Source organism: Talpa occidentalis, unplaced genomic scaffold (assembly GCF_014898055.3).
Source record: "Talpa occidentalis isolate TD23 unplaced genomic scaffold, MPIMG_talOcc4v2.1 talOcc4.5, whole genome shotgun sequence".
Lineage (NCBI taxonomy): Eukaryota > Metazoa > Chordata > Mammalia > Eulipotyphla > Talpidae > Talpa > Talpa occidentalis.
In genome coordinates this window covers 43329934-43351092 of record NW_023604861.1, presented here as the reverse complement: position 1 = coordinate 43351092, position 21159 = coordinate 43329934, and the positions used below count along the sequence as shown (strand labels likewise).

Genomic DNA, 21159 nt, shown 5'->3' with positions numbered 1-21159 from the left:
TTCCAAAGCTTAGCTATTGTAAATAGTGCTGCTATAAACATAGGGGTGCAGGTGCTCTTTGGAGTTGATGTTTCTGTGTCCTTTGGGTAAATACCTAGGAGTGGAATTGCTGGATCATATGGAAGCTCTATGTTTAGTAGGTCAAGAAATCACCACACAGCTCTCCATAGTGGTTGGACCAGTTTGCACTCCCACCAACAGTGCAGGAGAGTTCCTTTTTCTCCACAACCTCACCAACATTTGTTGTTGCTAGTTTTTTTAATATGTGCCATTCTCACTGGTGTAAGATGGTATCTCATGGTAGTTTTGATTTGCATTTCTCTGATTACAAGTGATGTTGAACATTTTTTCATATGCCTGTTGGCCATTTGCATTTCCTCTTCAGAGAAGTTTCTTTTTAGCTCTTCTGCCCATTTTTTAACTGGATTATTTTCTTTGTTTTTGTTGAGTCTCATCAGCTTAGTAGATTTTTGTGATCAGTCCTTTATCATTAGTGTTGTGTGCAAAAATGTTCTCCCAGTCAGTGGGATTTCTCTTTGTTTTTGTTATTGTCTTTTTTGCTGTGCAGAAGCTCTTTAATTTGATGTAGTCCCAGCTGTTGATCTTTGCCTTCACTGTCACTGCTTTGGGTGATGTGTCTGTAAAGATGTCTTTGATGTGCATATCATGTAGTGTTTCGCCTATATTTCCTTCTATGTATTTTATGGTTTCAGGTCTTATGTCTAGTTCTTTAATCCATTTTGAGTTGGTTTTTGTGTATGGTGTGAGGTAGTAGTCAAGCTTCATTCTTTTGCATATAGTGACCAGTTTTCCCAGCACCATTTATTGAATAAACTTTCTTTGCTCCAATGCATAGTCTTTGCTCCTTTGTCAAAGATTAGTTGACCGTAAATCTGTGGATTTATTTCTGGATTTTCTATTTTATTCCATTGGTCTGTGTGTCTGTTATTGTTCCAATACCATGCAGTTTTGATGATTATGGCTTTGTAATATAATTTGAAGTCAGAGTGTGATGCCTCCATTCCCTTTTTTTTGTTTTTCAGGAGAGCTTTGGCTATTTTGGGTTTTTGGTGATTCCGTATGAATTTCATCAATAATTTTTCTATTTCTTTGAAGAATGACATTGAAATTTTGATTGGAATAGCATTGAATCTGTATATTGCTTTTGATAGGACGGCCATGTTAATAATGTTTATTCTTCCAATCCATGAGCAGGGGATGTCTTTCCATTTCTTTGTGTCTTCTTCTATTTCTTTTAACAGTGTTTTATAGTTTTCTTTGTATAGGTCCTTTACCTCTTTTGTTAAATTTATTCCCAAGTATTTGATTTTTTTTTTGTTTCAGTAATAAAAGGGATGGTTTTCTTGATTTCTTTCTTCAGATTTATTGTTTGTGTATAGGAAGGCTACTGACTTTTGCATGTTGATTTTGTATCCTGCCACTTTACTAAACTGATTGATTAGTTTGATTAGTTTTTCTGTGGAGTTTTTGGGGTTCTCTATGTATATTATCACATCATCTGCAAATAGTGATAGTTTGACTTCTTCATTCCCTATTTGGATTCCTTGTATGTCTTTCTCTTGTCTTATTGCTCTGGACTTCCAGTATTATATTGAAAAGCAGTGGTGAGGGTGGACATCCTTGTCTTGTTCCAGATCTTAATGGGACTGCGTTCAGCTTTTCGCCATTGAGAATGATACTGGCTGTTGGCTTGTCATATATGGCCTTTATGATGTTGAATTATGTTCCTTGTATCCCAAGAATTTCAAGGGCTTTTATTATGATTGTGTGTTGCACTTTGTCGAAAGCTTTCTCAGCATCTATTGATATTATCATATGGTTTTTATATTTCTTTTTGTTGATGTGTTGGATAACGTTGATTGATTTTCGGATGTTGAACCATCCTTGTGTTCCTGGAATGAATCCTACTTGGTCGTGGTGAATTATCTTATGGTGTATCCTTAGAATTTCAAGGGCTTTATCATAAATGTGTGTTGTACTTTGTCGAAAGCTTTCTCAGCATCTATTGATATTATCATATGGTTTTTATATATTTTTTTGTTGATGTGTTGGATTACATTGATTGATTTTCGTATGTTGAACCATCCTGGAATAAATCCTATTTGGTCATGGTGAACTATCTTATGGATACTTTGTTGGTCTGATGGCTAATGTTTTAAGGATTTTTGCATCAGTGTTCATTAGAGAGATTGGCCTGTAGTTTTCTCTTTTTTGTTTTGTCCTTGTTTGGTTTTGGTATTAGTGTAATGTCGGCTTCATAGAACATGTTTGATATTATTCCTTTTCAATTTTTTTAGAGTTTGTGAAGGATAGGCACTAATTCATTTCTGAATGTTTGGTAGAATGCATTTGATACAATGTGACCTCGTTCTGAGTCATTGTCACCAGTAATGGGGAAAAATAATAGCTAACCCAAAGGATTGTTGAGAGGATTAAAGAAAGACCCTCACACTGTGACGTTTGTGGAAAATGTAGGTTGATTTTTATTGCTCATTGACTGTATATACGGAAAGAATGATTATTTTTTATAATTTATTCCTTTACATATTGAAAATCAGATTAAACTATTTCAAAACCTGACATTTTCCTGTGAAATCCACCTAGTGGGATAAACACATTTTGATATTCTTTGACTTCTGTGTTTAACATCCACATGCCACTTTGAGATCACCTAGTTTTATCCAGGCACTTTCACTGGCTTATTTTTCTTTCTGAGTTCCTTTTGAGAGTGTGTCCTGTTACTGTGTGCTGTCTATACATTAGAGGGTGTCAAGTTGCTTTCTAAGTGTGAAGACATGATGTGAGCACTTAAACATTCATTGACATGTTCGCTGAAATGAGGCAGGTGCTATGTGGAAGATGCAAACAGGTTATAGACAGACATGACTGTTTTCGTGGCATGTGGTATCCACATCAGCTACAGACAGGTAAAGCTTTCCACCTGGACACACACAAATTTCATAGAGGCTTTGTGAGCTGCCGGCAGGACTCCAAGTCCCATCAGCCAACTTGGGTAATAACAAAGTTTCAGCATCAAGCACAAGCTGTTTGAGAGAAAAATGGGAGAGGAAGTAGTAAAGTAGGAATGAACGTGATAAACATGAAATCCACATTCTCAAATGGTTCCAAATTAATTTTTTTCTCTGCATAGAGAATACAGTAGGCAACTGGCTTTACTTAAGTCATATTATAACTATCTGATTTTTTTGAAGCCTAGTTCCTGATTCACATTCAGTCAGGAACTTAATAATTCCTTCTCTAAATTGGAGAAAAGTTACTTTTTCTTTTACCCATTGTGGTAGTTAGGGAAATTTGCGATTATATATCTTAAAAATTCTTTTATGGATTATCTGACAAAAACTGGAATTATTTTGCTGAGTCACAATTACCTGTGGTCCACACTGTATGCTGGCTTATCTTCTCCTCAATAGGATAACATACAACTCACAGAAATATATTTATCTTAATAATTTCTACCTGAGAATGTTGGAATTTATCCTGGTTTTATTTTTCTATGAGAGGCAAATTCATCATTAGCTATCTACAATTTCCCTAACTTGTTACTATTATTTGAGACTATGCTGCCTTCTAATAGATGCTGAAAAGCAGTAGGTACACAGACTAAAACCAACCAAATAAAATGAAAGTTGCCAAATTTTTGCATCCTATTAAAATCTATTTAAACTGAACTGCAAACATATTCTGGCCAATGATTGAAATCTGGAAGTCTTTTGAAAAATAAAAATAGTCATATTGAGCAGCAAAATGTTACCTAGTCTAGGGCACTCGCTTTTTAGAAGGAATTAAAGTGTATTGTAGGCAGGCATCATTTTCTTCCAACAAAGTTAGAGCTTTTGGCTTACATAACACCCATGAATTCCAGTCTTTTAATAAATTGATATTTGCAGACTGTATTTCCTCTTGGCATGCTGACCATATGTGGGAATCTAGGAGTGTATTGCTGGGAAAGCTCTACTCTGGTCTGGGACACTCAGAGTAAAATAACCAATTAGGTGGGTTTTTGGGGTTTTTTTTTTTGTCTTTTTTTTTTTTAAAGAAGAACCTATTTAAGTTACTGTCCAGTGTTTGGGGATCTTTGGTTGTTTTTCCCATATATACTTTGCTTTCCCTAACTTGTTAGCTTCTCATCTTTCTTGTGGTTCGTTGGTATTCTTTAGTTAATTGGTCAATTTTTTTCCTGCTTTTGTAACTAGTAGTCCACATACTGCTTCCTGGCTCATCTTTATTTGCCTTTGTGAGACAATATTTTGTGGGATGCCACACATGTCTTCACATTGACCTAGCTCCTAGTAATAAGGAATATAAGCATTAAATGTGGGTCAGGACATATACTTCTTGTAAAAATGACAATTTATGGAAACCACTAATATTTCAAAATTAAAACCCATACATACATTTTCAGTGTAATAAATTTTCAAGTATGTAGTAACTTCATGATTTAGTAATGAAATTCCAAAATTTTTGATTTCTATTTTTCTATTCATCTGCAGCTCTTGACTTCATACCAATGAGTTGAAACTTTCAGGGGCTTTTCCAGATGACTTGTGTAGGTCCTGTCCCGAGCTGCCACTAAGGACACTATTTGCTACCTCAGCTACACCAACCTTTTAATATAATTTCACAATGTTGTCATACATGCTGCCACATTGGTGTTTCAGAACCTCATGACATAGGTAAGCAAATATTTTTTTCCCTATTTTATAGTAAGATAGACCTCAGAGGCTTGTTAACTGTCCTGAATTCAAATTAGTGTATTGATCTAGTCCTAGAAAAATACATACTGGGTAGCATGTGAACTATTGCCACATTATGACTTCTTTTATCAGTGATTTTTTTCTTTCTGGACTTGAAGTTCCAGGTTTTATCCTCATTGAAGCTGTCTTTAAAGCTCTTTTCATATTTAATTTCCATTTAAACACTGTTTTTTTGTAAGCAAGAATAATGCTTTAGGCAATATCAGATGATGGTTATCATTTGCAGGTAATTCTCAGAGTCAATTGAAATGGCAGAATTGATAGTCTCTGTAAAATCAAAGTCTGTAGTATTTTTCCAAAGCTTAAAATAATAAGAGACTTTATATAGCACAAATACCAATCCAAGAAATTTGTGTGAATCCAATATAAAATCATTTTAACTGTTTTTGGCCCTTCTTTTAATGCTAACTTATCTTTTGCCTTCCTTTTCGGTTTCTGCTCTTCGACTTTCATAATACTTCTTTACAAACTGCTATAAATTTAAGGTACTGATACCTTAAAGGACATGATACTAGTATCATCAGGGGCTTGATTTATTGAACTCACCATTCCATCACTACTATGAAAAATGATATCCATTTGAGAAAGGCCCTCAATTTTCCCAGCATGAGCTTTAATATAAACACCCTTTGGGGCATCCATGCTTAGACTCCGTGTGGGGGCTTCTAATCTGAAATGGGGAAAAGAAACCAAGAAAAAATAGTATTAAAAAAGTCACCCCAATAATGAACAGTTCAGCACAGAAATATGGTTAATAAAGTATATAGTATCTCTGTGTCATTCTTGAATGTTAACATATTGTATATTATTCATTGATAAATTCAGAAATAATGTGCAATAAATAAACTTAGCTTTAATGAGAGTTTATGAAATTAGTGTGCCCTAAAAGTAGATAAAAACATTAAACAGCCCAACCCTACACAGCAGTTTCAGATGTTTAAACATTTTGGCATAGCACAACAGAAGAAAATTCTACTTGTGAATAACTCCTAAAACTAATTTTTTAAGTTAAAACACAAATTTGTTTTGGAAAAATACAGATTTAAGTACAATATATGTATTTGTTACATGTTCATAAAATAGAAAATAAGTTTGTCCTTTAGGTTTTGTTTGCATTTTTTTTATAATTTAGGAAGATTGTTACAGAGCAGATGCAAGGATTGTTTTAAGAAGCCTTGTACTCTACAGAACGAGGAAGACACACACATGAAGAGGTAATGGCAAATAATTTTCCAGAATGTAAAAAATAACAGGAGTTTCTAAAATTGAAACAGTATGTCAAGACACAAGTATGAATTCAAACATACCCAACACCCAAACACTGTGGCTAAACTGCACAATATTAAGATTAGTGAGAAAATCTTGAAAATATAATGAAGATCAGATTGATTACAAAGAACCTAAAGTGCCTAGTAGTACTTTTAAAATGCTGATGTAAATTTAGTCAGTCTGGAGGAGATATACTTCAACTTAACTATTATTCAACTCTGAAGGAATTAGACATTTCAGACCCAGAGGGGAGAAGTTTACTATAGATCCTTACTGATAAAAGTACTTATGGAAATGAAAACCAGAAGAAAAGAGTATTCTGCAAGAAGCAGAGTAGACATTAGAAAAATTAATAAAATGTGTCATTAAAGATAAATATGGGGCCTCTTTGATGGCGCAAGGGGTTAAGACGCAACCTATGAAGTCATCCACAGTCGCTGCAAGCATGAGTTCAATCCCCGGCCAGGGAGCAACCCACAGCAGACCTCTCCTGTCTCACCCGCTGCTCCCCTCAGCAGTATATTTCAGTCAATCTGCCTATTCTGTTCCCCACTCTGTCTCTGGTGAATCCTCTCACCACCCCCATACCTCTGGCCTGTACCCCAGTTCTTATATGCATAAATAAATAAATATTAAAAAAATAAAGATAGGGCCTCCCCTGGTGGCACAGCGGTTGAGCGCTGGGCTGTGAGGCTACCCACAGCCTCTGCAGCGCCGGTTTGTTCCCCGGCCGCTGGCGAGGGTCCCACAAAAAAAAAATATATGTATATATATTATAAAATATATGTATAAAAATATATATGTATATATATATATATTTTATATATATATAAATATGTATTGCCTGAAAAATATAACAGTGGAAGACAAGTAAAAATAAAAATTGAGAGGGAAGTTTGGATAGAAATAACTTTCTAAATTTGTTAGTATTATTTGGGAAAATAATGAAAATGCCTTAGAAAGTACTAATTTATCTCCATGCATGTGAAGAATAATCATTAGAAGAATAAATATAGAATATTGAAAGGAAAAATGAGTGGGGAGAATAATAGAAAAATTACTAATCAAAAAAATCAGAACAGAGAAACAATGAAAAGAAGCAGCACAGTAAATCATATAAAAATATAGCAAGTAAACCAATGATCATAATATGTAAATGGTTAAATTCATCTATTAAAAGTTAAAAAATATATAGGGGTTAAAAGAAAAGCTCAATTCAAGAAAATTACCCTAAGAGAAATAACTAAAACATAATAGGGCAAAAATATTGAAGAAAAAGTTTGGGAAAAGGTAAATTAGTACAAAGGAAAGTAGACCTGTGTATAATAATATTAACACCAGACAATATAGGGGCAATGACTTAATGATTCAAAGGAACAATTAACAAGATTAGTTGACACAGACTTGTATGCATCTAAAAATGCATAATGAAGAGGAAAGTCAACAATATAAAATTATAGTGGGAGTTGTAACAAACTTCTTTGTGAACTGATAAAGAAGGCAAGTATAAGTATATAGAAGATACTAACAATGGAATTCATAATTTGGTATAATAGTATATATATGTGTATATATGTGTATGTATATATACATGTATATCTATGTATATATATACACCTTGCTGTAAAGAAAAGGACATACTTTCATCATAAAAATTTATTAATTCCTCTCTGCCAAAAATCTGGAAATCTTAAGTAGGAAGGAAAAATTTCTACCAAGAAATAAAGAACTAAAATGGACTTAAAAATAGAAAAATTGAAAATAACTTCATTAAAGAACTGGCATTGATAGAATAAAATCCAATCTCCCCCAAAGTACTGGTTTTTTTCATTCTGCAGATGAGTTTATATCAAATTTTCAATTGTTCTTATTCCTTGTTTCAAAGACGAGGGAAAGGAGACCTGGGAACTTAGACTAAAATGGAAATTTCCTAACTTGATAATAGATATTTACCAAAAATCTATAGCAGACATCATTTAATTTGGAAAGTTAGAAACATTTCTCAAAGTCAAGAAGTTCACACATATTTCCATCATTTTGCTGGCAGAGCAATTAAGGAGAGCATCTTGAAAGAGAAGCGGGGTCAGCCATGGCTTCTGCAGCACAATGACACAGTATACTCACAAATATGTTTAAAGGCCTTGAGGCTCTCACTTTGCAAGTTCACAATGGTATTATTTATTTGTTGTTTAATACAATACAAATATACTATTTGTATTTGGAATATACAGTTACAGCAGTAAATGACATTCAGTAGTCTAATGATAAAGTAAATATACATGGGCATATATAGCAGGAATTAGGTAATTTTATATATTCTGATATTATTTAAGGATGTACTAAAGGTTACAGACATGTTAAGTGAAGTGAGCCAGTTATAAAGGGACAAAGAGGTAATTCCACTTATATGAGGTACACTTAGAGTAGTCAAATTTATAGAAACGGAAGGTAGAAAAGTGTGGCCATGGGTTGGGGTGGGACTAATATCACTGGGTATGAATACATAATGATTAATTATAAGCAGAAAGTCATGAAAATAAAGACAACAAATGGAGTAAGAATCTGAAAATAACTACTAAAACATTATCCCAGCACATATCCAGCTATCTTCCACAAGAGAACTTGTTTATATTTGAACAAAATTCTTACCTAAGGTCCTCAAAAGGGTCAGCTCTTACAAGGGGTGTCTCCACTGAATGTTCAAAAAGAGCCCCTTCAGGACCTAGACAAGAAACAAAATGTATCATTTTACAAAAGTTAAGTAAATGACACTAAACAAATTAAAGAATTAGCCGACATCTTTGTTGCTGGATTTGTGTAGATCCTTTGAGTTGTAGATAATAAAAACTGGCATAGATCTGCTTTCTTACTTTTCCAAGGATTACGTGATTTCACTAGGTTCCTAGAAACAAATACTTTTCAAAGCATTTATAAATACTTATTTTAAAATTAGAGTGCAATATTTAATCCTTAAATTGAAAAAGTAGTAATTTCTGTTGAAAATTGCTTCAGCACATTATTTTAGGGTGATTGAATTTATTCAATTTTATGGCTAAAACTTGTATCTTATACTATCTGTTTCTTAGAGCACTACAGGACATTTATAGAAAAGCAAAAAGTTTTAAATATTTGAAATTGAATTTCTGATTTCTAGGAATCCACATGTTTGTTACAGAGGCTGGCACTCTGTCAGCTCCACTGCTTCTGATTGTCCAGCATTTCCCCCTGGTGCTGTTAAGTCTAGCACTGTCCCACACCTCTAGCTGCCACCACGAATTGGATCCTGGTGCACTGCTTACAGAGTGCCACCAGCTCCAGGCTTTTACTAAAGGGACTGCCCCATCTTTACATGAGCAGCTTTTGTTTTAGACTACTGGGTACAGTGGATGCTATCTGGAGCAAGAGCCAGCCACTGGTGATCTTAGAAACTCTTTTCCCCAGTTGCCCCTTTGCAAATAAACCCCATTGTTGTTGCACCTAAGCCTGAGTGGTGTCTTATAACTGTCAGCACACAAACAGAAATCACAGATAGTGACCTCTCACCCCCCTTGGCACTGTTTTAAATATATGGAAGGTGTGGACAATGATTTTCAATACAGTAGCTTATAGACAGGAAAACGTGACAATTTAAGAATGAACAAACAATCCAGTTCCCTGGAAAAGTAAAGGATTTGATAAGGAAATATATCTTTCATATTATATTTAAAACATTTCTTATTTTTATTGGCTTATACAGATTAAGTAGCACCACACTGCTTATAAAAATACTTTTTTTTAAAAAGATTTATTTATTTATTTTATACAAGAACCGGGGTACAGGCTAGATGCGCGGGAGGGTGAGAGGATTCACCAGACACAGAGTGGGGAAGAGAACAGGCAGACTGACGAAATAAACTGCTGAGGGGAGCAACAGGCAAGACAGGAGAAGTCTGCCACACCATGTGGGACCCTCGCTGGTCAGCCGGGATCGAACCAGCGCTGCAGAGGCTGTGGACAGCTTCACAGCGCTGCGCTCAACCGCCGGCGCCACCACTATAAAAATACTTTTTTATGATTTACCTAGGTGCAGCTGCCTGTCTTAAGCTCTACCCTTTTTTTTTGACGTGCCTCCTTTGGCCCTTCTGGTACCTCCCCACCAGTCTTTTAGGCCTCTCCCCTGTCGCAGGGCCCATTTGCAGTTTGCAAATAATCTGTTCATCTCCTTCTTTGTTCCAGAAGTGGCCCAGAACTGTCTTACATTGTGCAGAGTTTCCTTTTTAAGAAACACTGAAAGCAATTCAAATGTTTACTTTCAAATATACTTTTGCACTGGTTTTGATATTTAGCATTGAAATAAAATTGCTGGTGTGAAAGTTTCCGAGACACTAGTTTGAGAAATCATAAGTCTGAGCTAAAAGGTTTTGTCAGCAACCCTTACTAATTTAACAATTTACAATATCCTCACATTTTCAGCACAGTATTGCTAACTAGATCAGTTTTGTTAATATAGCTACTGCTTCTTCAGTAACATTTAAATATGAAGGATGAACAAAGCATACATTGAAAGCCCTCACTCAAGAAATAATAGTTTGTGGCACATAAGTAAAAGAGACTTTAATCAACATAAAACAAAATGTCAAAATTACAAACCAGATTAAGTAACATAGTTAACAGAAAAATATAATCAACTGAAATAAAAAAACAAAAGTGAAGGGTAACATTTCATGCAATTTATATTCAGATGAGAAACAGATGTTCACACATGCTGTAACAGGATATACCTCTTAAAATACTACTTAAGCAAAGCTAAATGATAATGGAAGTCATTATGTAAAGTAAGGCTATACTGAGGATTGGAGTTTCCACAATAAACTGTGCTAATCAAATTTTGTAGTTCAATGTCTGGTTTGCCTGAAATATAAAAACATTTTTCTATTTGACATGGGAAATAATTTAACATAGTATGCACGTGTTATCCTTTATCCTTTTCCCCTTTATCCTTTTCTTTCCCCCCTTGCTTTTCCTGATTGACAAAATGTAAAAGAAAAAAATAAAGAAAAACCACTTCAAATCATCCATTAATAAGACAGGTAGAGATACACTATAGTTTTATTCACTAGGTAGATTTATTGTCTAGGTTTATATAACTGTTCAAAACGTGACTAGAAAAACCTGCTATGAAGAAACTAGGATGAACTTTAAAATAATCATCAAAAAATAATCATTACTTTCCATAGCTAGGAACAAAAGGAATGCAGGCCATAAACTTGTATAATTATTTTTTATCTATTTTATATAAACAAATGAATTCATGAGTAAGAGAAAAAGTCTCAACACATTTTAACTATAAACATACAGTCTTTACAAAATCCAGCTAGAAATTGCAATAGGCTATAATTTTAAAGGCAATTATTATTTTAACACCACTTCAATTCTTTTCCCCCATGAGCTAAATTTTTAAGAGTGTCAATGGCACTATTTTACAAGGAAATGTAACTCCATAATTAGTTTTTAAATGCATGCCAAGGACTTAACTTCTAATATTACCAATTAGTGATATTATAGTATCATGTGATAATGGTAATACATTGATAGGCAGTCTGTAAAATAACATGTTAATAATAATAATAATAAAAGTACTATGTTTAACTAAGAGGAGCAACTTTTTATTATTTGACTTGTAAATGCTCAAATTATGTGATGTTGATTATACCATTACTGTTAAGTCTCAAATACTCCTAAGATCTATTTGCATATAAAAATGGATGCCTCTAAATAGTTTCATAAAATAACTGTCAGTAAATGGTTGTTGATTTTCAATGTAATTATATTTCATTTATATTTGTAATCATATTTAATGTTCCCAATCAAGATTATATTAAAAATTGGTGTAATATCTGTTTCCTGTGGGAAATAGTACAAATTTTTGATTGTATATTCTAATTTTTTTCTAATTTTTAACAGAAAAAAGTTCTACTATATCATATAAATAAAACTATCCTGTATAATATGACCCTGTATAAATATATTTATGTGGGGAAGCATAATCCAAAAAGAAAAAAAACTCAGTTGAACTTTATAACTTTTTTTAGAATATGTCACTGAGATTAGACAGTAAATGATCTGGTCATTTCTACTATAAAGTATCAAAAGTATTTGGATGACACAATTCTTCCCCTCTAGATCCTGGAACAATTTATAGTGAAGATACAGATTGTGATATAAAATCAATTGAAATGGTAGTGAAGGCAGTTGACGGAGTTCATGGATAGAGCCCAGTGGTTGAAAGGGAAATTGCTTCAAGTTGACCATTCTTCCCACCATGATGTTGTTCGAGTACTTAAGAGTTTAATATTAATACTTCTGTTCAAACAGTGGATGATACCCACCCTGACCTTTGTTAGATTTTTTGTATCTACAGAAATCATTGTTTATAAGATTAACCTTACACTTTTATTGGACTTTTATGGACAAATATGGCATTTCAAGTGCTGCCCAAAAAAAAAAAAAAAACATCCATTGCTTTGCTTTACAGCCAAACTTCCACGTAATGTTTCTATTGTCTATTCCATTCACATTGTCACCACTTAAAACTGTTTTTTGTCCATGAAAATGCTTGTGTTAAGATAATAATGACCATAATAATCAATTCAATGGTAATTTCTCTCCTCCTATTTTCTGGACCTCTTTGCAAGAACATAGACTCTCTTGATTCCATGGCTCTTGTGGTATTTCTCCCTTAACATTGTCTTCCTTCTCACACTCCTTTGGTATTTACTCTTCCTTTACCTCACCTTTAGTTTTGGCATATCTCAGCATTCAGTAAATTTTTTTCTCATTTTTTAAAAATTTTTTCTGCTAAGTAAGTGATCAACAAGATAACTAATACTTTTGTTTTTGTTGTTTTTTTAAAAAGATTTACTTATTTATGCATAAAGAAATGGGGTACAGGCCAGAGGTATGGGGACTCACCAGAGACAGAGTGGGGAACAGAACAGGCAAACCCACTGAAACACACTGCTGAGGAGAGCAGCGGGCAAGACAGGAGAGGTCTGCTGCACCATGTGGGTCAGCTCCCTGGCTGGGGATCAAACTTGCGCTGCAGTGGCTGGTGATAGCTTGATAGTGCTGTCTTTAACTCCTGCACTACCAGGAAGGCCCCTTTTTCTCATTTTTTTAAAGACCTTCCACCAAACCACCTATGCCATACTCCATCTGCCTCCCTCTTCCTAACCCTTTATTCTGAGTTCAAATTTTTATTCCTTCTATTTTTAGCATGTAATTACTTTTGGGGTATTTATTTCCCACAGATGAGTGAAACCATCTGAAGTTGTCTTTCACTTTTTGACTGATTTCACCCAGCATAATTACCTCGTTTCATCCTTTTTGTCCCAAATGCCACCATTTCATCTTTCTTCACAGCTGTGTAATATTCCATTGAATATATGCTCCACAATTTATCTATTTATCTCAGAGTTCAGTTAATTGACGATAGCTTCATTTACATCTCTAATCAAGACTTAAGCTTTGAGCAATAGATAGCTCACATAGCCAATAGCTGATTTGGCACATCCATTCACTTGGCCTTTTCACAGATATATTCAATTAATGTGTCTACAGTATTAACTGAAGTTTCTTTCTGCTAAATTATTCTCCTCAGGCTTCTCCATAACCAAAGGAGTAAGGCTATCATTTACAAACAAGTGCATCTTTTCATCTTTGATTCCCTTCCAAATGCCTGCTATCCATTTGATCCCAGTTTCTATGTTAACCCTTAATCAGGAGTCATTAGCTTCCCTCTATGTCATTGCTATTACCTAGTCTAGGTCACCATCTTCTATCACACATTACTAGTAACATCCTCTTAACTGGTCTTATTGTTTCCATTCTTTTCTCTTTCCTTGTAATGGTTATATTGATCTTAAGATATATATTAAATCAAAGAATACCCTGTTCAAAGAATTCAGTCCCTTTCCATTGCATTTGTAACATGTGCCCCCTGGCACTTCAGCATCAGCATCAACTGAATACTTGTAAGAAATGCATATTCTTAGGTTCCATTACAGACAGACAATATATATATAGGCAAAATCTCCAAGTGATTCTGATATATGCATGCAGGTAATATATGATTTTTCTCTTCTGTTATACTAAAATTGACGTCATAGCTTATAAAGAGGTCTAGGCTAAAAAAAATGAGCATTTTGCTAATGCCTTGTATAGGATGACCTGGGTTTGAAGCCTCTATGCTATTTATTTTTTTTGAAATTTTTATAAATTTTATTTTTATATTCCTCATACAATTGCAACCCCCTTATTTCGACCCCAAGCCCTCCCCTCCCCACTCCCCACCCCTTATAGTTTGTCTCTGGTTCATAGTTTTTGTTGATTTTGATTTTCACTTTCTTATAGTTATTCATTTTCCTGATCCCTTATTTAAGTTTTCTAAATTCCTGCTATGAGTGAGACCATCCGGTATTTTTCTTTTTCTTTCTGGCTTATTTCGCTGAGCATGATCCCTTCCAGCGCCATCCATGTTGCTGCAAATTGCATGTGTTTATCTTTTTTGAATGCTGAGTAATATTCCATGGTGTATATGTACCACATCTTCTTGATCCAGTCATCTATTTTTGGGCATTTGGGTTGTTTCCAAAGCTTAGCTGTTGTAAATAGTGCTGCTATAAACATAGGGGTGCAGGTGCTCTTTGGAGTTGATGTTTCTATGTCCTTTGGGTAAATACCTAGGAGTGGAATTGCTGGATCATATGGAAGCTCTATATTTAGTAGTTCAAGAAATCTCCACACAATTCTCCATAGTGGTTGGACCAGTTTGCACTCCCACCAACAGTGCAAGAGATTTCCTTTTTCTCCACAACCTCGCCAACATTTGTTGTTGCTAGTTTTTTTTTAATATGTGCCATTCTCAATGGTGTAAGATGGTATCTCATGGTAGTTTTGATTTGCATTTCCCTGATTACAAGTGATGTTGAACATTTTTTCATATGCCTGTTGGCCATTTGCATTTCCTCTTCAGAGAAGTATCTTTTTAGCTCTTCTGCCCATTTTTTGACTGGATTATTTTCTTTGTTTTTGTTGAGTCTCATCAGCTCTTAGTAGATTTTTGTGATCAGTCCTTTATCATTAGTGTTGTGTGCAAAAATGTTCTCCCAGTTGGTGGGGTTTCTCTTTGTTTTTGTTATTGTCTCTTTTGCTGTGCAGAAGCTCTTTAATTTGATGTAGTCCCAGCTGTTGATCTTTGCCTTCACTATCACTGCTTTGGGTGATGTGTCTGTAAAGATGTCTTTGATGTGCATATCATGTAGTGTTTCGCCTATATTTCCTTCTATGTATTTTATGGTTTCAGGTCTTATGTCTAGTTCTTTAATCCATTTTGAGTTGGTTTTTGTGTATGGTGTGAGGTAGTAGTCAAGCTTCATTCTTTTGCATGTAGCAACCCAGTTTTCCCAGTACCATTTATTGAACAAACTTTCTTTAACTCCAATGCATATTTTTTGCTCCTTTGTTAAGGATTAGTTGACCATAAATCTGGGGGTTTATTTCTGGATTTTCTATTCAATTCCATTGGTCTGTGTGTCTGTTCTTGTTCTAATACCATGCAGTTTTGATGATTATGGCTTTGTAGTATAGTTTGAAGTCTGGGCATGTGATGCCTCCATTCCCTTCTTTTTTTTCAGGAGAGCTTTGGCTATTTTGGGTTTTTGGTGATTCCGTATGAATTTCATCAATAATTTTTCTATTTCTTTGAAGAATGACATTGAAATTTTGATTGGAATAGCATTGAAACTGTATATTGCTTTTGGTAATATGGCCATGTTAATAATGTTTATTCTTCCAATCCATGAGCAGGGGATGTCTTTCCATTTCTTTGTATCTTCTATTTCTTTTAACAGTGTTTTATAGTTTTCTTTGTATAGGTCCTTTACCTCTTTTGTTAGATTTATTCCCAAGTATTTGATTTTTTTTGTTTCGCTAATAAAAGGGATAGTTTTTTTTATTTCTTCTTCTTCAGATTTATTGTTTGTGTTTAGGAAGGCTACTACTTTTGCATGTTGATTTTGTATCCTGCCACTTTAATGAACTGATTGATTAGTTTGATTAGTTTTTCTGTGGAGTTTTTGGGGTTCTCTATGTATATTATCATATCATCTGCAAATAGTGATAGTTTGACTTCTTCTTTTCCTATTTGGATTCCTTGTATGTCTTTCTCTTGTCTTATTGCTCTGGCTAGGCCTTCCAGTATTATATTGGAAAGCATTGGTGAGAGTGGACATCCTTGTCTTGTTCCAGATCTTAATGGAAATGTTTTCAGCTTTTCACCATTGAGAATGACACTGGCTGTTGGCTTGTCATATATGACCTTTATGATGTTGAGGTATGTTCTTTGTATCCCAAGAATTTCAAGAATTTCAAGGGCTTTTATCATGAATGGGTGTTGTACTTTGTTGAAAGCTTTCTCGGCATCTATTGATATTATCATATGGTTTTTATATTTCTTTTTGTTGATGTGTTGGATAACGTTGATTGATTTTCGGATGTTGAACCATCCTTATGTCCCTGGAATGAATCCTACTTGGTTGTGGTGAATTATCTTATGGATACATTGTTGGACTCTGATAGCTAAAATTTTATTGAGGATTTTTGCATCAGTGTTTATTAGGGAGATTGGCCTGTAGTTTTCTTTTTTGTGTTGTCCTTGTTTGGTTTTGGTATTAGTGTAATGTTGGCTTCATAGAACGTGTTTGGTATTGTCCCTTCCTTCTCAATTTTTTGGAAGAGTTTGTGAAGGATAGGCACTAATTTGTCTCTGAATGTTTGGTAGAATTCATTTGTAAATCCATCAGGTCCTGGGGTTTTGTTTTTGGGGAGGTTTTTGATTACCATTTCAATTTTGCTGCTTGTAATTGGTCTGTTTAGGTGTTCTATTTCTTCTTTATCTAGCTTTGGGTGATTGTAGAGTTGTAGGAATTTGTCCATCTCCTCTAGATTGTTGAACTTGTTTCCATATAACTGTTCATAGTAGTTACTGATTATTCTTTTAATTTCTGCTGTGTCCGTGTGATTTCTCCTCTTTCATTTATGATCCTGTTTATTTGTGCTTTCTCCCTTTTTTCCTTTGTGAGCCTGGCTAGGGGTTTGTCTATTTTATTGATTTTTTCGAAGAACCAGCTCTTGGTTTCATTGATCTTTTGGATTATTTTTTAAATTTCGATTTCATTTATTTCTGCTTTGGTTTTTATTATTTCTTTTCTTCTACTAGTTTTGGGGTTTTTTGTTGTTCTTTTTCTAGATCTTTGAGCTTCGAGATTAGGTTGTTTCTTTGAGTTCTTTCTTGTTTCTTGATGTGAGCCTCTATTGCTACATATTTTCCTCTTATTACTGCTTTTGCTGCATCCCATACATTTAGGAAATTGGTGTCCTCATTGTCATTCAATTCAAAGAATTTTTTAATTTCTTCTTTGATCTCTTCGTCATTCCAGTGGTCTTCCAGTAGTGTGGGTTTCAATCTCCATGAGGTAGGAGTGTACCTTGCCTTCTTTTTATGGTTTATTTCTAGTTTGATGCCTTCATGGTTGAAAAGATCATTGGTATGATTTCAATCTTGGTGTATCTGTTGATGTTTGTCTTGTGTCCCAGTATGTGATTGATCCTGGGGAATGATCCATGTGCACTTGAGAAAAATGTGTTCTCAGATTTTTTTGGGTTTTGTGTTCTGTAGATGTCTGTTAAGCCCAAGCTCTCTAGATCCTTATATAGAGCTTTAGTGTTTTTACTTATTTTTTGTCTCGTTGATCTATCCATTGTTGATAGTGGTGTGTTGAAGTCTCCCACTACGTATGTGTTTTCTCTGATGTCTGTTTTCAGAGATGACAATAGTTGTCTGATATATTTTGGTGCTCCTTCATTTGGTGAATATATGTTAATGAGTGTTATTTCTTCTTGAAGTATTGTCCCTTTGATCATAATGTAGTGACCGTTGGGGTCTCTTTTTATCTTTTTAAGTTTGAAATCTGTTTTATCTGATATGAGTATAGCTGTTCCTGCCTTCTTTTTTGGTCCATTTGCTTGTAGGATTGTTTTCCATCCTTTAACTTTGAGTCTATTTTTATCTTTTGTAGCTAAATGTGTTTCCTGGAGAGCTCAAAAGGTTGGGGTTTTTTTTTAATCCAGCTTGCAACTCTGTCTTTTTATTGAAGAGTTTAGTCCATTTACATTTAGAGTTAGTATTGATATGTTAGCATCTGTATTTGCCATTGTGTTTGTCTTTCCTTTGATTTTATTTATTTATTCTTTTAATAACTATTTTTTTTTTGGCCTTCTTTAGTTGTTATTCGTCCCTCTGAGGTTCTGGCTTTAGGACTCCTTGTAGTATTTTTTGAAGTGGGGGTTTAGTTGTAATGAAATTCCAGAGTTTCTGTTTGTCTGGGAAGGTCCTTATTCTTTCTTCATAGAGGAAGGAGAGCTTTGCGGGATAGAGTATTCTTGGTTGGCATCTGTTTTCTTGGAGTCTGTTGACTATGTCCCTCCATTCTCTCCTTGACCCTAGTGTTTCTTCGGAGATGTCTGATGTCAGCCTGATTGGTTTTCCTTTGAATGTTATCTGTTTCTACCCTCTTGTCAGCTTCATTATTTTTTCCTTGTCTTGAATTCTTGGGAGCTTTACTATTATGTGTCTTGCTGTATTTTTCCTTTTGTCATGGAAGTTTGGTGTTCTTTTGCTTCTTGTATATCAATTTTCAGCTCCTTCTTCACGTTTGGGAAGTTCTCTTCAATTATTTCCTTGAATATTTTCTCTGTTCCTACATCTCTCTCCTCTCCTTCTGGGATTCCTATAACTCTTATATTTCCTTTCCTCATGGAGTCAGATAGTTCCCAAAGTCTTTCTTCTGTCTTTTTCCTTCGTATTTCTCTTTCCTTTTCTGTTTTAGTTCTTTTTATTTCTGTGTCTTCAAGAGTACTTATTCGTTCTTCCATTTCATCTATTCTGCTTTCATTGCTTTTCCCAGAGTTCTTAGCGCCTCGGTTAATTCTTTGATCTCCTGCATTTCTTTTACTTCCCTCTTTAGGGACTCAGTTTCATTCTTCTGATCGTTAATTATTTTTCCCTTATCATTGTTTTCCTTTATGACTTCTGTCCATTTTTTAATCATTGCAATTTTAAATTCTCTTTCTGGATGGCTCAGAAGTTCTTCCAAGTTACTGTTGTTGCAATCTGGTAGGTGGTTTTCTTTTTGTGCTGTGCTTTTTTCCTGAGGAGTTCCTGGTTTGCATGTGGTTTTTCTACTCCCTACTGCCTGTTTTCTAATTTGCTGTATTCCTTGGGACACTGTGTTGCTGGTACTGGCCGGCATCTTGGGCAAACTTCCCAAGTCACCTCTGGCTCCTCTGGGAGCCTTCTGCCAGTTTCAAGCAGTCTTTACTGAAGAAAGGTCCCTGTTCTAAAATGCCGATGTGGGGGACATGCTCCCCTGCGCGCCCAGTCTGCCCCGGCGGTGGGTGCTGCTCCCCTCTGGGCTCGGACTGCAGGCAGGAAGGGGCCTAGTGTGGGCGAGCCTCCCAGCTCACCTCTGGCTTCTCTGGGAGCCTTCTGCCAGTTTCAAACAGTCTCCACCAAAGAAAGGTCCCTGCTCCAAAATGGCAATGCCGGGGACATGCTCCCCTGTGTGCCGGGTCTGCCCTGGTGATGGGTGCCGCCCCCCTCTGGGCTCGGACTGTAGGCCAGAAGGGGCCCGGCGTGGGCAAACCTCCCAGCTCACCTCTGGCTCCTCTGGGAGCCTTCTGCTGATTTCAAGCCGTCTCTACTGAAGAAAGGTCCCTGTTCTAAAATGGCGATGCGGGGGACACTCTCCCCTGCGCGCCCGGTCTGCCCCAGTGGTGGGTGCCACTCCTCTCTGGGCTCAGACTGCAGGCCAGAAGGGGCCTGGCGTGGGCGAACTTCTCAGCTCACCTCTGGCTCCTCCGGGAGCCCTCCTCCAGCTTCAAGCAGTCTCCACCAAAGGAAGGTCCCTGCTCCAAAATGCTCCTGCGGGAATGCCCTCCCCTGTGCACCCAGTTTGCCCCGGTGGTGGGTGCCGCTCCCCTCCTGCCTCTATGCTATTTATTTGAGAATTTTCCCCAAAGACTTCATTGCCCTGCAGTACAATAATATTCAACCAAAACCTTTATTGTCAATTTCATACAGTAGACATCAACCCATTTTTTAAAATGAAGAAACAGCATACTAAGATTAAATAAATTGCCTGTGATCATGCAGCTGACATAGGAATAAAAATCTACATCTATCAAGTGTGTATTCTCCTAACTATACACTGCTGGATTTCTGATGACCAAGGTATTTGGGAAACCTGGCCATTTATTGATTAGGGATTAATTAATTTCCTATAATTAGATTTCTTAGTCTTTTAGGGAAAAAAAACTGCTTTAATGTGTATTGTCACATAGGTTATGAATTTTCTAGTTTGAACTAGGACTACAGAATGAGGGTACTGAAAAGAGGAGTGGGGGGACAAAAGGGTGAGTGTCTATAGAAGAAGATTATGGGTGCTTTGGTGTTGGGTATGGTATGATACCATACACCTGAAGAGGTGTGAACCTATACTTCTAAATTATATAGCTTTGTTAAGCCAATATTACCCCAATAAAAAAAGTTACAAATAAACAAACCAGAATTACTACATACCAGTTACTCGAAGTTTATCTACACCGATTACCACTTCCTTTTCATCAACAGTAAACAGTGGCTTGCCATCCTTGTTGTTGATCTGAAACTGTTGACTCTGAACATCTACCATTTTGGGACCTGAGGAATTAATTTAAAAGTTTATTGTAAAATATTTACTATAAGCATTGTTTAAATATCTATTTTTACACATGCTATCTCACCCAGTAATACCAAATTTCTAAATATTTAAGATTTATTACCATTATGTTTTTCGACTCTGTAATTAAACCTCAGTGCTATTCATGGCAATTATCTTGGATGAATCCCCTTTTATTTATTCTCAGATTGCTTTGTTGAAGTTATATCTGTTTTGACTAAAAAATCTTGGTTTTATTTTCAATTTGTAAGCCTTTCTGTGACCAAAAGATCTCCATG

At 35.4% G+C, this 21159-nt stretch overlaps 1 protein-coding gene across 3 annotated transcripts in view; it reads right to left on the bottom strand.

Moving 5' to 3' along the window:
• Positions 1–2506: 2506 nt before the first annotated feature.
• SGCG (sarcoglycan gamma) overlaps positions 2507–21159 on the bottom strand; it is a 37502-nt gene continuing 18849 nt past the window's right edge. For all 3 annotated transcript variants that reach the window (XM_037527020.1, XM_054687790.1, XM_037527021.2), the window contains exons 5-8: positions 20743–20862; positions 8715–8787; positions 5343–5466; positions 2507–3065 (exon numbers count right to left, since the gene is read on the bottom strand). In XM_037527020.1, the coding sequence (XP_037382917.1) occupies positions 2892–3065; positions 5343–5466; positions 8715–8787; positions 20743–20862 (491 nt within the window). In that variant the 3' untranslated portion in view covers positions 2507–2891. The remainder of the gene's footprint in view (positions 3066–5342; positions 5467–8714; positions 8788–20742; positions 20863–21159) is intronic.